The sequence below is a fragment of the Lissotriton helveticus genome, chromosome 6, assembly GCF_964261635.1.
Source record: "Lissotriton helveticus chromosome 6, aLisHel1.1, whole genome shotgun sequence".
Lineage (NCBI taxonomy): Eukaryota > Metazoa > Chordata > Amphibia > Caudata > Salamandridae > Lissotriton > Lissotriton helveticus.
The window spans coordinates 1717321663-1717336666 of NC_136067.1; the positions used below are offsets into that span (position 1 = coordinate 1717321663).

The 15004-nt window shown below is 44.8% G+C and overlaps 1 protein-coding gene across 1 annotated transcript in view; it reads right to left on the reverse strand.

The window, feature by feature from the left end:
- Nucleotides 1-12475, reverse strand: part of BFSP1 (beaded filament structural protein 1) — a 245556-nt gene extending 233081 nt beyond the window's left edge. The window contains exon 1 of the mRNA XM_078647091.1: nt 12092-12475. Coding sequence (XP_078503217.1) covers nt 12092-12465 — 374 coding nt within the window. The 5' untranslated portion in view covers nt 12466-12475. The remainder of the gene's footprint in view (nt 1-12091) is intronic.
- Nucleotides 12476-15004: the final 2529 nt, after the last annotated feature.

Here is a 15004-nt window from a genome sequence, read left to right on the forward strand (position 1 = left end):
TGGTAAACGGAAGGAGATCATCTGTGATCAAGTGAACAGATCTTCAGGGGATAGCCAAGAGATTTGGGTTAAAGTTAATCCCAGACGGCATATCGCGCTTTAAACAATCTCAAAAAATGTAACCTACAGTAACAACCACCAGAAATGTTCACAGAGAGGTTTGCAAATGAGAATGAATTCCTTCCTTCCTTCCCTCCCTCCCTTCCTTCCTCCCTGCTTCCTGCAGTTATATAGCTTCAGGTTACGTAGATGTGAATAAAATAGCAAATCCATACTAACCGATATGCATGTACCTCATTGAAGTTTTTGTCTTCTATATTTTAAGCTACGATATTAAGGTATTTCGATATCATGTACTTGATATTCCTGACTACATCTATTTGGAACAGCATATTATTGCTTTCTGGTTTAGGAGCAAAAATACATCAATTTACGTTGACTGATTGATGACATTTATTCTGACTGAATGGTGCTAAAACAACCTTTGTAACTATTTAATTAGTGCACCTGAAATGTTTACAGTTCATTTGGTGAAAATATCATTTTTTGTACTGAATGTACACTGGAAGCAAATCGAATGCCTATTGACTTTAACATATGCTTTTCACAATTAATATGTCAGGCCTATTGTGTTCATCATAACTTTTTATGATAAACAGATTAGACCTATGTCATCAGAAATATTTTTACTAAGTGAATCAAATAAGCCTCTAATTGTTATTATTGGTTTGTTACCATAACCAATTGAGGCATCTGTGCTGGGCTTAAGCTTTACCCTTAGGTAAACATCAGAAATAATCATACAATTATATAGTATTCAAACCTGCAGGTGTCAAAACAAAATATTATCTCTTCTAAGAGGGCCCTACGAGGATTCTGAAAGCACAATGAATCTAACATATCTTTTCCCAGTAAACTGATAACATGCCCATCCTTTACAAATGGCTTGACACTATATACAACTCAGGGCTACTAAAATGTGCATAAACTGGCAACCATTCGGTATACATTTATAAAATCATGAATATGTGTAACAATACAGTTGACAAAACAAAGTACAACCCCTCTCAAAAGGACCTAACGAGAATTATCATAGTAAAATTCTAGGGTTTGTCAGAGTAGATGACCACACCGAGCCCTTGCCTACTATGGTAATCTGTGAGCTTCCATATAATAAAAACCAGCAGACTTTTATTCAAAAATAACAAAAATCCACCCTTAAACTTTTGCCATTGGCTTTACACCTTACCCAACAATAGTCTATGTAAGTGCTTTGTAGTAAATCAATGCGAGGTCAGGAGCAGAGCACTATTAATTATCAGCTTTATTGTAGCACAGAGTAGACAGGTCCATCCCCTGTCTGACCAGAGCTCCAACTGCCAACAGGGCAGATGGAGACTCCAGAACAAAGAACGCCATACTGTTCTAGAGCACTAGCGAGATATGGATGTATGACGTTACTCCGCATACCGTTACAACTACCTACCATTACAACGCGACCATTACAACGCATACCATTACAACGCATAGCGCTTTGGGGTGCTGGATAGTGGTAAGTATAATTTACTATTCTAACTCCAGTCCCCGTGGACCCTAGGGAAAGTGTTGGATAGTAAATTATACCATTCCCTATCCTATAGCGCCCCCCAGCGCAATGCGTTGTAATGGTATGCGTTATAAAAGTCGCGTTGTAATGGTAGTGCGGAGTAACGAATGCGTTGTAACAGGTGCATACCGCGAGATATACAAGAGAAGCACTGTACAACATATCTACCCCCCTTAACAAATAAAAAGGAAAACAATAATCTTAATAAACATAGTAAAAGTTCAATGTATATAATCATCTAAATAGGTGGGTGGGCGTCGAGAGCGAGAACTCCTTACGGTGATCCCTCTAGCAAACGCTTGAGGTAAGGAAGAAGCAACCGAGTCACCCAAAGCACTACCATGAACTGACATGGACGTAGGAGCATCACCACTACCCACCTCCTCCCCTCCGATGGAAACAGAAGGGAGAATAGACCCACCATCAGGTGCCAACAAGTATCCATTACTGCTCCCAGAACCTCCACTCTCCGAACACACAGAAGAGCCCCTCTCCTTCCTTTGGAACAAAGACACTCTCCTATAGTTCCAAGTTTCTCCATTATCTAACACTACATAATGTGAGGAAGCTTTTTTGACTCTAAAAGGACCCCTGTACTTGGTAAGACCCTTGGAAAACCTTCCCGGTTTAACTTTGACCAGGTCTCCCGCCGCAATGGGCAGTAAATCATCGGAAGTAGGTACTACTTTACTTTCTTCACATCTCAACCAAGCAGGAGTCATCTTTGAGACTGGTGTGCGTCCACGCATCAATTCGAATGGAGATTTCTCTCCATTTCCATGAGGAGTCGATCGGTAGGCCCACACCAACTCTTGTACCCGTTCATGTGAAAAGCAACCACTTTGCACAAACATCTGAATCACCCCTTTCACCAGACGATTCACTCTCTCGCAGAGGCCATTCCCTTGTGGGTTGTACAGGCTTGTCCTCTGATGCTTAATGCCACACTCTCGCATAAAAGAAGCCATTTTCAAGGATGTCAACTGTGTGCCATTATCGGAAATGAGAATGGATGGATAACCTTCATTCAAAAACACACCCTTCAAGAAGGCAATAGTGGAGTCAGTGTCAATTTCTCTCACAAATTGTACACAGAGCCATTTAGAGAAACAATCAATCACTACAATGGCAAAGCGCTGATTCACGGGCAATTCATTCATAGGACCTATGAAATCTAGGCAAATGCTATGCCAAGGCAAGTTCTCAAATCCAATTTTTTGAGGCGAGTGTGATCCTATAACTTTAAGTCGTTTCTCCCCTTCTTTGCAATATATACACTTCAGTACACAATCTACAGCATCATTATCTACCGTCGGCCACCAAAAATTCTCTTTAACACGACGCTGCGTAAGGGTTTGGCCCAAATGGCCCTCATGAGCTAACTCTAGAATTCTGCTCTGTAGTGAACTAGGAGGAATGAAACGGTCACCTCGCATTAATATATTCTCTCCCTCCAGTGAAATTTCATCCAAAATTCTCAGGAAAGGTCTAACTCCAGGCAAAACAGCACTTTCCCTTCTAGTTCCTTTGGAAACAAGGTCAATAACAGACTGTAGAACTCGATCTTCTTTCATACTCTTCCCCCAATCATCACGGGTGAAAGATCCACCTCCTATAAATAGTATGTCCTCCATCACTAATGTTACGGCAACATCATCTAGAGCATCGCTATCATACTTGTTATGCTCCCCAGAGTGTGCTGGAAGCCGGGACAAACAATCTGCCTGGATGTTCTTCCAACCGTGAACAAACTCAATCTCATATTGGTAATCTTGCAAGCGAGAAGCCAGCCTCGCCAACCTGGGAGATCCCTTCCCAGCACCACCCGGAGCTAGTACATTGACTAACGGTTTATGATCAGTGCGCAGAACAAATTTGTAGCCCCATAAATATGTTCTGAAATAGTTCGTGCCCCAAACCGCTGCAAGAGCCTCCTGTTCTATGACGGAATAATTTGATTCAGAAATAGACAGGGGTCTAGAAGCAAATGCTATAGTCCTCTCTTCTCCCCCATGCTTTTGCAACAGTACCGCACCGAGTCCTACTCCACTCGCATCAACCATCAACTCAGAGGAACGACTTGTATCATAGGGGGCTAGTACACCAGCAGACTTAAGTTCTCTTTTTATCAGGTTAACACACGACTCATGTTCAGTGGTCCAATTAAACCTGACACCCTTTTTCAACAACCCTCTCAAAGGTGCAGTCTTAGACGAGAAATCTCTCACAAATTTTGAATAAAATTCAATTAAGCCCATGAAAGACCGAAGTTGATCTTTATCAACTGGTGAAGGAGCTAATTCTATAGCTTCTAATAGGTTCCTCTTAGGCTTTATGCCTTCTTCAGACAGAGAAAACCCTAAATATTCGATCTCCTTTAAAAGGAAAGCACACTTTTCTTTCTTCAAAGTGAGACCTGCATCATCTATTCTGCGTAACACACTCTGCAAAATTCTATTATGTTCTTCAAGTGAATCCCCGTAAATTAAGACGTCATCCTGAAAATACAAGACTTTGTCTAGACCCTTAAAGACCTCCGAGACTAATCTCTGAAATACGCTGGCCGCTGATACTAGACTGAAAGGTAGTCGCGTGAACTGGAAGGTTCCCTCACTAGTGATGAAAGCAGTTAACGGCTTTGAGACATCATCCAGACAAATCTGATGGTAAGCATGTTTTAGGTCTAGTTTACTAAAAAATTTTGCTCCTTTGAGTGTTGACACTAGCTCGCCTATGTTTGGTAGTGGGAACACGTCCGCCACTACACATTTGTTCAGTGAACGCAGGTCTACACAAAACCTAATCTTATTATCTGGTTTTTGGGAAATCACTACGGGCGAAACCCACGGAGACGCTTCAATAGGCTCGATGATGCCTCCTTGGAGCATTTCCTCTAACGTGGCTTTAACCTCCTCCCGTAACGCAAAAGGGACCCGTCTAACCTTGTGTTGAACAGGAGTACTACCTTCTCTGAGAATTATGTGGTGTGAGTAGCCTATTAGTTCTCCCAACTGATCCCTAAAGACATTCTTGAATCTCTCCAGAATGTCATTAATTGAGGAATTGTCAACAATTGCAATGGGATCATCTGCTCTAGGATTGACCACTATATGTAGGTCATATTGCTGATAGCGTCCTAGAATGGCTGGTCCATCAATGGATATGTATACTTTGCCCATAGCTGATCTATTCCTGAATTCAATTTTCCCATCAAAATAGCCCAAAAGATCTATTTTTTCACCTTGGTAGCCAGAGGGAAAAATGTCACATTCTCTCAAAGTCCTATCACCCCACACACTCTTCATCAGGGACTTAGGGATTATGGTCCATTTATAACCTGTATCAACCATCAAATTGACAGACTTTCCATCTATAGTAAAGTTTGTTTTTAAAATCCTTCCTCTCCGTTCCTCGCAAGAACATACAGCGTCACACAACATCAAGATCTTATTTACATCTCGCCTCAGTTCACCATATTCGCTGACTACAGTCACTTTTGTACTATTTTTGTTTTTACACATTTTGGCGAAATGTCCCATTTTCCCACACCGTAAACACTCCTTATTATTGGCAAAACAAAATTTTGCATCAGAAGCATGTGAATAGCTTCCACACTTTGTACATATTCTAGAGTTGTTTTTGTTGTAAGACTGTACGTTCTTCTTCTGGAGTATATAACCTTTTTTTTTTTTACGATGGCAATAGCTGCCGCCTCTTCTTCACTATTGTCACAATTTACCACTTTGCTAGAGATTTCTGCAATCCTTGGTTCTAAACTACTTTTTTGCAACTCCTTCATGCATTTTTCGCTTTCCTCTACGACCTTGGCCAATTCTATGGCTACTTTCAATGATGGATTCTTCGCCGCTCATAGACGTTCCTGGACTTTCCTATTGTTCGCTTGAACAATAAGTTGATCTCTGATGAGTTCGTCAGCCATCTGGCCAAAACTGCATTTCACGGATAGTTCACGTAGCCGCGCTACAAAGTCATCAATGCTTTCGCCCTCTAATTGTTTGTTTTTGTAAAATTTTAATCTTTGTAACACCAGATTCTCCTCTTTTCCAAATCTAGTCTCTAGTCTCGTTATTGCTTCTTTGAATTCATCAACTTGTGAAGTGGATCCTGAAGATAGAACTTGCGGTATAAATTTGAACACACGTTGCCCCTCTTTTCCTAAAGTAGTCATTAAAAGAGCTTTTTTCCTTTTTGGTGAGAAATCTTCCCCATCTAGAGCCTCTATGTAATTATAGAACATCACTATCCAATCCTCCCATGCCATAGATGGATTCCCGGGTTCAGGTAAAAATTGGGGAGGGAGGGCAACATTAATTGATTGTGACATGTTGGTAACGAGGAGTATGTGATAATGTCTATGCTTGGTTTGTGTTAATATAGCTATAACGCAGTTTGTGGTTTTTTGGCTCTCTATTCTTGATATAATTAATGACTGGGCAAAAGTCAATTAAATTCTGGTTCTCCCAGAGCTTACCGTATGTGTTGTACACTTTCTGTGTATGGGAATCTAGTTATTTGTGCATCTGTGTTGTGAGAACAGTAGATGCGCAACGCGCTTCACGAACAGCTGATTGTGTGGTCGGGTTGTGTCTCTTACGCGACTTTCAGTGTTTTGAAATGTCTCAAAATGGCCGTCGGCGTCTTGCGTCAGCACGTCTCACCGTGTGATGACGTGTCTAGACGTTGACTCGCCTCTGGGCCAAGGTTGCTGGCGCTGCGTTTCACTGTTGCGCTCCAGGTGTTGCTGGGTTACCGAGTCTTCCACTCGGTTGTGACGTTACGGAGTGTTGTTTCATCCACCATTACTCCGCTGTGAGGCCTTCAAAGGTTTCACGCAACCGCCATACCTTCTTTTGACGGTACCAGCATTAATCCTGGGTGTAGATCGCTCTCCCTGCAGAACGGCGGTAAGTCTTATACTCGTCTCGTCTCATCTCGATGGCAGCGCAGGGTTCGGGGTGATGAGACCGCTACTCTGTTAATGCTTCTACTGCGTTGTTGCTTTTGAAAGTTGTGGTCAGATCAGGTATCCGCGTCCAAGTCGCCAATTGTAGTAAATCAATGCGAGGTCAGGAGCAGAGCACTATTAATTATCAGCTTTATTGTAGCACAGAGTAGACAGGTCCATCCCCTGTCTGACCAGAGCTCCAACTGCCAACAGGGCAGATGGAGACTCCAGAACAAAGAACGCCATACTGTTCTAGAGCATTAGCGAGATATACAAGAGAAGCACTGTACAACATGCTTATAAGCTGGTTACAATCCTGGTTACAGGTGAAGTCACAGTGAAAACCTGCAGGCTTTGCCAAATTGAGTGGCCAACACCAAAACGTTTGTTTACTATGGTGAATGTGAGATTACATGTGATAAAATACCTATCTACAGCCTGTTACACAATATGATAATAGCTGAATGGTAAATGCGTATTGGCTGTAACAAATGATTTTCACGGTTAACAAGAGAGATCTTTGTCATAAAATTTCATAATAAGCAGAACAGACCTAGAGCATCTGGCATAATGTTTCCAAGTGCGCCAATCAGGTCTATAGCTTGTTACCATAATAATCTCAAATAATCAACCAATCCTGGCTTGTTAAGCGTGACTAATCACCCATGAGGGTATCCAGGTACTGAGGAACTTGCTGCAGAGGCTTAGAGGCTCTCTAACAGAGAGATCTAGAGTCATTTCCTGACTTCCAACAGTGAGGGAGATGTCCGGAGGTGGTGAGGGAGGTCATTCCAGGCCTTGGCCATAAGGTAGGAGAAGGATTGACCTCTGCTGTGGCTGCTACATATGAGAGAGGTGTGAGCGAGGTGAAGGGAGGCAGAGCACAGGTGTCTGAAGGATGGTGGAAGTTCATGTGGTGGTTGATGTATGCTAGTCCTTTGTTGTGTAGGGCTTTGTATGTGTGGATCATCCTCTTTAAGTTGCATTTCTTCTGCATGGGGAGCCATTGGAGCTTCCTGAGTTGGGGGTGATGTGGGTCCTCTAGGGGAGGTCGTGGATAAGTCTGTCCATGGAAGTCTGTATGGTCTGTTGTCTTTTCAGGAGGTGTGAGGTGATTCCTGCATTGAGTGTGTTGCTATAGCCCAGCCAGCTGGTGACTAGAGCTTGGGTGCAGTGCGTCTGGTGTTGACCAGGAGCCATTTGAAGATCCTGCGGTGCATGCAAAGAGTGAGGAAGCAGGCGGAGGAGACTGCACTGATTTGGTTTTTCATGGTGAGCTTGCTGTTCAGGATGATGCCGAGGTTGTGGGCATGGTCTGTTGGTGTGGGTGCAAGTCCTAGTTCTGAAGGCCTCCAGGAGTCGTTCCACAGGGATGTTTTGTTCCAGAAGATCAGTACTTCCATTTTATCCGTGCTGAGTCCCAGGCAGTTGTCTTTAATCCAATCAGCGATGCTCATCCTATACCTGTGGAAGTTGGCCCTCATGATGGATAGTTCTTTTGATAGCAAGAGGATGAGCTCGGTGTCATTGGCTTAGGATATGATGTTTAGTCCATAGGTTCTGCCAATGTCGGCCCGGGGGGGGTCATGAAGGTATTGAACAGGGTTAAGCTGATGGATGAGCCTTGAGGGAAACCGCAGATGATGCTCATGTGTTCGGAGGCATAGGGGGAAAAGCAGATTCACAGGGTTCTTCTAGTGAGGAAGGAGGCGATCCATCTGTGGCCATCTCCTTGAATCCGATGTGGTGGAGTCTCTTGATAAGGGGGTGCTGGGATACAGTATTGAATACTTCTGAGAGATTGGGGATGATTAGGGCTGCTGTGTCCCCTCACTGAAGGAGGGTTCTGATCTCAGTGGTTTCAGTGATGAGGGCTGTTTTGGTGCTGTGGTTGACACAAAATCCAGATTGTGAGATGTCCAGAAGGTTCTTGTTCTCCAGATGATCCATAAGTTGGTGGTTGATGGCTTTTTTGAGGAACTTGACAGGGAAGGAAAGCAGAGAGATGGGATGGATGTTCTTGTGATTTCTGGGGTTTGTGGAGGGTTTCTTGAAAAGGGGTGTGACTTCTGTATATTTCCATTAATCGAGGAAGGTGGCCTTGGCTATGGATGAGTTGATGATGGCAGTGAGTTTGTTGCTGATTGACCTCCCAACGTTGAAGATGTGGTGGAGATAGGGGTCCATTGGTGCTCCTGAGTGGATGGAGTTCTTTATGGGGTGGTGTTTTGGGTGGTGGGGTGGTCCCAGATGGATAGCAGGCGTTAGGGGTTTGCGTCTCTGGTTGTGATGAGGCTGAGGATGTCAGCTGTGGTAGGTTGGGGGTCGAAGTTTTTGTAGATGTCAGAGATCTTGTTGTGGAAGTAGTCCTTACAGGGTATCTCAGAGTTCATGGGACAGGGTGAAGATGTTTTCGGAGGCTGAGGGGTTGGAGAACTTTCTGATGATGTTAAATAGTTCTTTACTGAGTTTCACACTGGCCTTGATGCTGTTGGCAAGGGTGTTCCTTTTTGTCCTTTTCAGGAGTTGGTGGTATTGACTATGTGAGGTTTTGTAGGCCGTTCAGTCTGTGGTGTCCTTGATGTTGTGCCACCTTCTTTCAAGTTGCTTGAATGTGCTTTCTAGTTCTTAGTTCCGTGGTGTACCAGTTGGCCTATTTGGAGGGTCTCTATGGTTTTGTGGGCTGGATGGGGCGACTCAGCGCAATTGGTGATCCAGACGGAGAAGTTCTTGACAGCCTGTTCTAGGTTGGTTGAGGTGTCTGGGTGGGAGGAGTCAAGGGCATTGGTCCATTGGCCTTCAGATACTTTATTCCAGTTTTGGTGAGATGTTCTGGGTGGTATGGTGGTGGTGCTGGGGATGGTGAAGTGGATGATGACGTGGTCTGTCCAGGTGAGTTTAGTGACATTGCTGTGCTTGACCCCATCGCTGGGCATGAAGATGGGGTTGAGTGTGTGTCCTGCGATGTGCAAGGGGGTTGGTGACTATTTGAGTGAGGTCGAGGGTGTTCATGCTTTCAAGGAGGTTGGTGGTGTTGGTGTCTTCAGGGTTGTTGAGGTTAAAGTTGAGGTCTCCGAGAAAGATGTAGTGCTGGGAGTCTAAGACGGGCGGGGCAATGAAACCAGGGATGGTGTCACAGAAGCTGGGGCGCAGCTCTGGATGTCTGTAGGCGAGCATGCCACTGATGGTGGTCCTGTCGCTGGTGTGAAGTTGGAAGTTGAGATGGTCTGTGATCGGATGGCTTCGTCTGTGGTGGTGGTACAGTTGATTGTTTCCTTGTGGTTGTTGGTGATCCCACCTCAGTGTTTGATGATACGGTCTTGATTTGTTGTCTTGCATCCGTAGGAAGTAGCTTAGGTGATGTCACGTCAGCACTGATGTGGGGTTGCGCCAGGTCTCAGTGAGGAATATGACATCCAGGGTGAGGCCGATATGGTATCCCAGATCTCGGTGGCATGTTCTCAGAGAGATCCTGCATTGACCAGGAGGCAGTGGAGATGTCCTGTAGTGGTAGATGTGGTTGTGGTGGTGGTTGCAATATGAGAGGTTGCTCCGGTTTAGCAGGTGAAGAGGCAGAGCTGATGGGTTTAATGTCATACCACAGATCGAGGGGATGTGCTGCAGCAGTAGTTGTTGCAGAGCCCAGGGCTTGGAGTTTGGTGGTGGTGTAGCTGCGGGTGGCAGAAGAGCCAGGGTACCTGGCACTGCAAGTGCTGCAGTCACAGACGCGCTTGTAGAAATGTAGTCTTGCAAAACGGCGCAGTGTTGCAAGACTACATTTCTCTGAATCACGCTGGCATCAGGTTACAATTTTTGTAACCTTATTACTGTCTCAGCCATAACTCTTTATGTCCTAATGATGATCCTAATATTTTACTAGGAATCAAACCGTTGTTGACTAATGTAGCTTGACTCAAATGTTATAATCATTAATTTTGTGTATTAGCATTGGTACCAGCAGGTTGTGACTCAACAATTGTGTTTTAGTTTTGTCACATTGATATCCATGAGTTTGGAAGGTTCACTTGATCTCTCTTGTGTTTGTTTTCCCACTGCTATGTCCTTTATTTTGCATTAATAAATAAGTGACAATTTTTTCTATTTGGACACCATACATTGACTTCATTGCATTACTATGTACATTTGATTGTTTTTAGTCTTCTCATAAGGGGTCCTTGTATCTTTCGAAAAATCTCTCCTAAGAGGGCCTCACATGGATGTATACAGAACAAAACTTCTATATCCACTGTTTATCACCCGGGGTATCAAGCACCAAACCATTGCCTACTATGGTAATCTGTGAGAGTCCATGGAACAAAACACCTATCTGCTGGCTTCAATATAGAGTAATAAGAATCCACACATTCCTATTGACTTTAATGTATGCTTTTCACAATAAACCCACCAGACCTAGGGCCTTTAACATAACATCCCATGATAAACAGACTAAGGGGCAGATTTATGTTAACTGGCGCATCCCCAGGGATGCGCCAGTTAACATGCGCCACAGTGCGCCACTGCTCCGCCACCCATGGTGCGCCGCATTTATGATGCGGCGCACCATGGTGCAAGGAAGTGAGGATGCGTGACGCATCTCTCGACGTACGGGCGGCGCATTGCAGGAGTCATGTCGCAAGTGCGACATGACTCCTGCAATGCACAGGAGCCACCTATTCCATGCATTGTGCGTCACCCTTACGCCTGCTTCAAGCAGGCGTAAGGAATTGATGTAGAAAGTGGCTGAGTGAAATCTCATAGATTTCACTCAGCCACTTTTAGGAGGCGTTCCTGCGCAGGAACGCCCCCCCTGCGCAGGAACGCCTCCTTATGGCGCAGGGGTTTCCAACGTGACGCATCTCCTAGATGCGTCACGTTGTAAATAGGGTGCATTGTTTGCGCCGCTGTTGCGTCACATTACGTGACGCAATTGCGGCGCAAGGGCATCATAAATCTGCCCCTAAGCCCATAGGCATGTTCATTTTCTTGCCACCATAACCAATACAGTCCTGCCGCGCTGCTGCTGGAGACAAGGACATTTAACTGAATGACAGTGTCATGTGTGTGCCCGTGAAAGTTCAAACTCAGACAACCATATTACTGCCGGCTCTGGTAGATGAATAAGCAAATAAAATCTTCACAGCTGTGTGGAGAGGAAGCTCTTTTTCTGTGGAAGCCCACAACCTCTGCCCAATCAAAACGTGAACTCGTAGCTGTCACCACGTGGGTGGAGACAAAGCCTCTCTCTGTAGTAATCTTCTTTAGGTTGATCACATTACTTCTGGTGATAGCTGCACTGTGGAGCCAGACCTAAAAATTAGGTTTGCTGGTCCTCACCTCTTCCTGCTAAAGTCTAGTGGTCAATTGTCTGTGGCATTTTGTTAACCACAAGTATCTGGATTGTAGAGCATCTAGTTACTGCAAAGTGAAAGTAAGCACTCTATAAAACATAAATCAATAAACACATAAATCAATAAAAACATAAATCAATAAATACATAAATAAATAGAGTATTCACTTACTTATTGCGGAATTCATCTACCATTCTCTGAGCATCTTTGTACTCCCTCTCGAGCTTGGCATGGTCCAAGGAGAGCTCCCGGATCCTCTGCCGGTTCACCTCGATCTGCTCTTGGAAGGCTTCCTCCAGGCCAGGGATCTCATCCATGCGCTGGAAGGTCTCCAGCTGCTTCCTGAAGATGGCATTTCTCTGCTCCAGCACCCGCGCCCTGTTGATGTAGTTGGTGAACCTCTCGTTGAGGTCCTGCAGGTTCTCCAAGCCCTGAGCCTGGGAGAGCCCGAGGCGGCTGAAGTCCGCCAAGCTTTGCTCATCGAAGCCGTCCGAGCGCTCGTACTTTTCCTTGCGCACTTCGCGCAAGTAGGTGCTCCTGTACATGTCGCTTGTCTTGGTTCCACCTGTGCAGTGTGCTCACCAGGTTCAATCTGTACAATGGTACCTAGGAAGGGAGGATAGAAAGCAGTGACCTGTACATCCGTCGCTTTGCAATGAGCGCCGAGAGACAGAAGACAGTACATAAAATGGAGATCAAATCACCAGACCACATGAGCCGCGTTCTGCTTCTTTCTGGCCTTGTTCAGCACATTCTGTATGCAAGGGTATTGTTTGTCAGTGAAAATCATGCGTTTTCCAGCCCACAAAGGCAGGATTAAAGCCATACAAACAAATAATACAGTTGCAACAAAACGCGCGTTTTGCACTGCCATGGCTTCACTTGCGAGCATTGCTTTTATTTAGAAAAGTGCCACTCTATCGAAAGTTTATTGCAGTTGAAGATCATTTATAAATTGCTTTCAAAGCGCTACTTTTTCGTGAGCACTAAATCCAAATGTGATCCGTGTATTCAGATGTACTTTCCAGCAAAGTTATCCAGCTATTTTCTAGCATCCGGGCCTCTCAGAGGGAGGGCGTGGGGCCATTCGTAGCATTGTGTTAGTGTTTTACAAACCAACATACGCTGTGATACCCCTGCATTGGCTGTGGACTAACAAAGGACTACAGTACGCAATAACAATAATCATTTCAAATTGGTATGCTCAGAATGACTATGATGAAAAACTTCAAACTAATATTTTGTGATGCTTGTTAAAAGTAGCGTGAAGCTAAAAATATGTAAATTTGCCATAATTAAATGTCTTATGAACGGGACCATCACACAATATTCCACTTGTCACTTATTGAAACCTGGGGTCATTTGGTGCAAGAATTTCATGGCAAGCAATGTCATGGAGGTATAACAGACCTGGCTTTCTGTGAAAACCTATGGGTGTTAGAGCTGTTCCCTCCCTATCACAACTCCTTTGTGTAGATAATCAGGGGAGTTAGTTCAAAGTGATGCCAAGCAGCAGTCCCTTTCCAGATCAATAAGGAATGAGACGGCCCTCCTGGTAATCTGTTATGCAAAAGTTTATTTTGCAGATAAACTAGGAAACATGATCAGCGTGTTTCTTCAACAAGCCTTCTATATTTTGCCTACTGGCAGTCACCAGTAGGTAGTTATAGTTAGGACCTAGTTTCCATAGGAAAAGCGTATTTTGATTTGCTAATAACTTTGGCGAAGTTTGACAAATCTTCAAGAAATTTCCAAATCTAATGGGGCGGTCAGGTTAGCTGCTGCCTTGAAAAATTCGGAGTGATCCGTCAAGCGGGGCCCGAGAGAAAGAGGGATCCTAAAACGCTTTTTCTAAATGTTCATTTCCATAGGAAACTGTTGGCACAGTTACGGGTCCAACTGCCAAACGGAATTACATCAAATTTGGCAGAAAGGTAGCTCTTGGTCCTGAGAGCACACTTTTTGTTAAATGGTGTAAATCCTTTCAGTAGTTCCTGAGATATGTAAAGATTTCTCGGATATACAACTGTGGCCATGGTGGATCCACGAACCCTCCTGATCTTGTGCCTGAGATCTGATTGGCTGCCAACACTTCAAAGCAGGAAGTGTTGGCAGCCATCTTGTGACTCGGTTGAAATGAGCCACAAGGAAAACATTAAAACAAGAAAAGGGGGCAGGGTGTTTCTACCCTGCCTCCTTTTCTTGTTTTTTAATGTTTCTATTCAGACCCAAAAAAGCATTAAAAAAATAAATTGCCAGATTCCCAGTGGATCCACGAATCCGGCTGAAATTTGTTAAAATAAACAAAGCGCTGGCTCGCGCACTTTGTTTACTTTAAGACCTCATGTGGGCCAGGTCCTGGGGTCAAATAGAGATAAAGGTGCAGGAGCCCATGCGGGCCCAAGCAGCCCAGGGAACCGCCTTCTCTCCTGGGCTTATAGTTTGAAGTGCAAGGAGGCCATGTGGCCACCCTGCAGCCCCGAGCACAACCATATCCCTGTGGATATTCTTAATTATAATGCGTAGGGGGGATCCAGCCCTCCACTCAGCACCGGGGACTGCCACCTCCCCAGAGCTATTTTAAAGATGGGAGGGTGGCCATGTGCCCCCTTTCTGGAGCTGAAATGGCCCTGGGGACCACCACAACCCAGGGCCGGCTCCAGCAATGCAGTTTGCTGTGGGATGGCGGGAGCATCCCATAGCAAACAAGTGTGCTCGCTTTGACCAAGCGAGAGCACTTTACTCTCACTTGGTCTAAGTGAGAACACTTTGCTTTTTACCCTCAGGGAGTTGCATGTCAGCAGCTCCCTGGGGGTAAAAAGCAAATCCAGCACCCGCAGGAGGCGGGAGCTGGCAAGGACCGCAGGGGCCTTCAGGTTCATGGCTAGTTGGCTTCCAGGGACCCTTAAGAGCAAGGGAACTTCATTCCCCAAATACTAGTGCATCAGAAGGTGTGTTTGCAGAGTGGTGGGGAAAGGGGGCTTGGCCTCTGAGAGCATAGGAGCCTTAAGGGTGCTTCAGGCTCAATAACATTCATTTGTTTGGGCTTCCTGAATGCTCAGAAAGTAGAACAGGGAGGAGTGG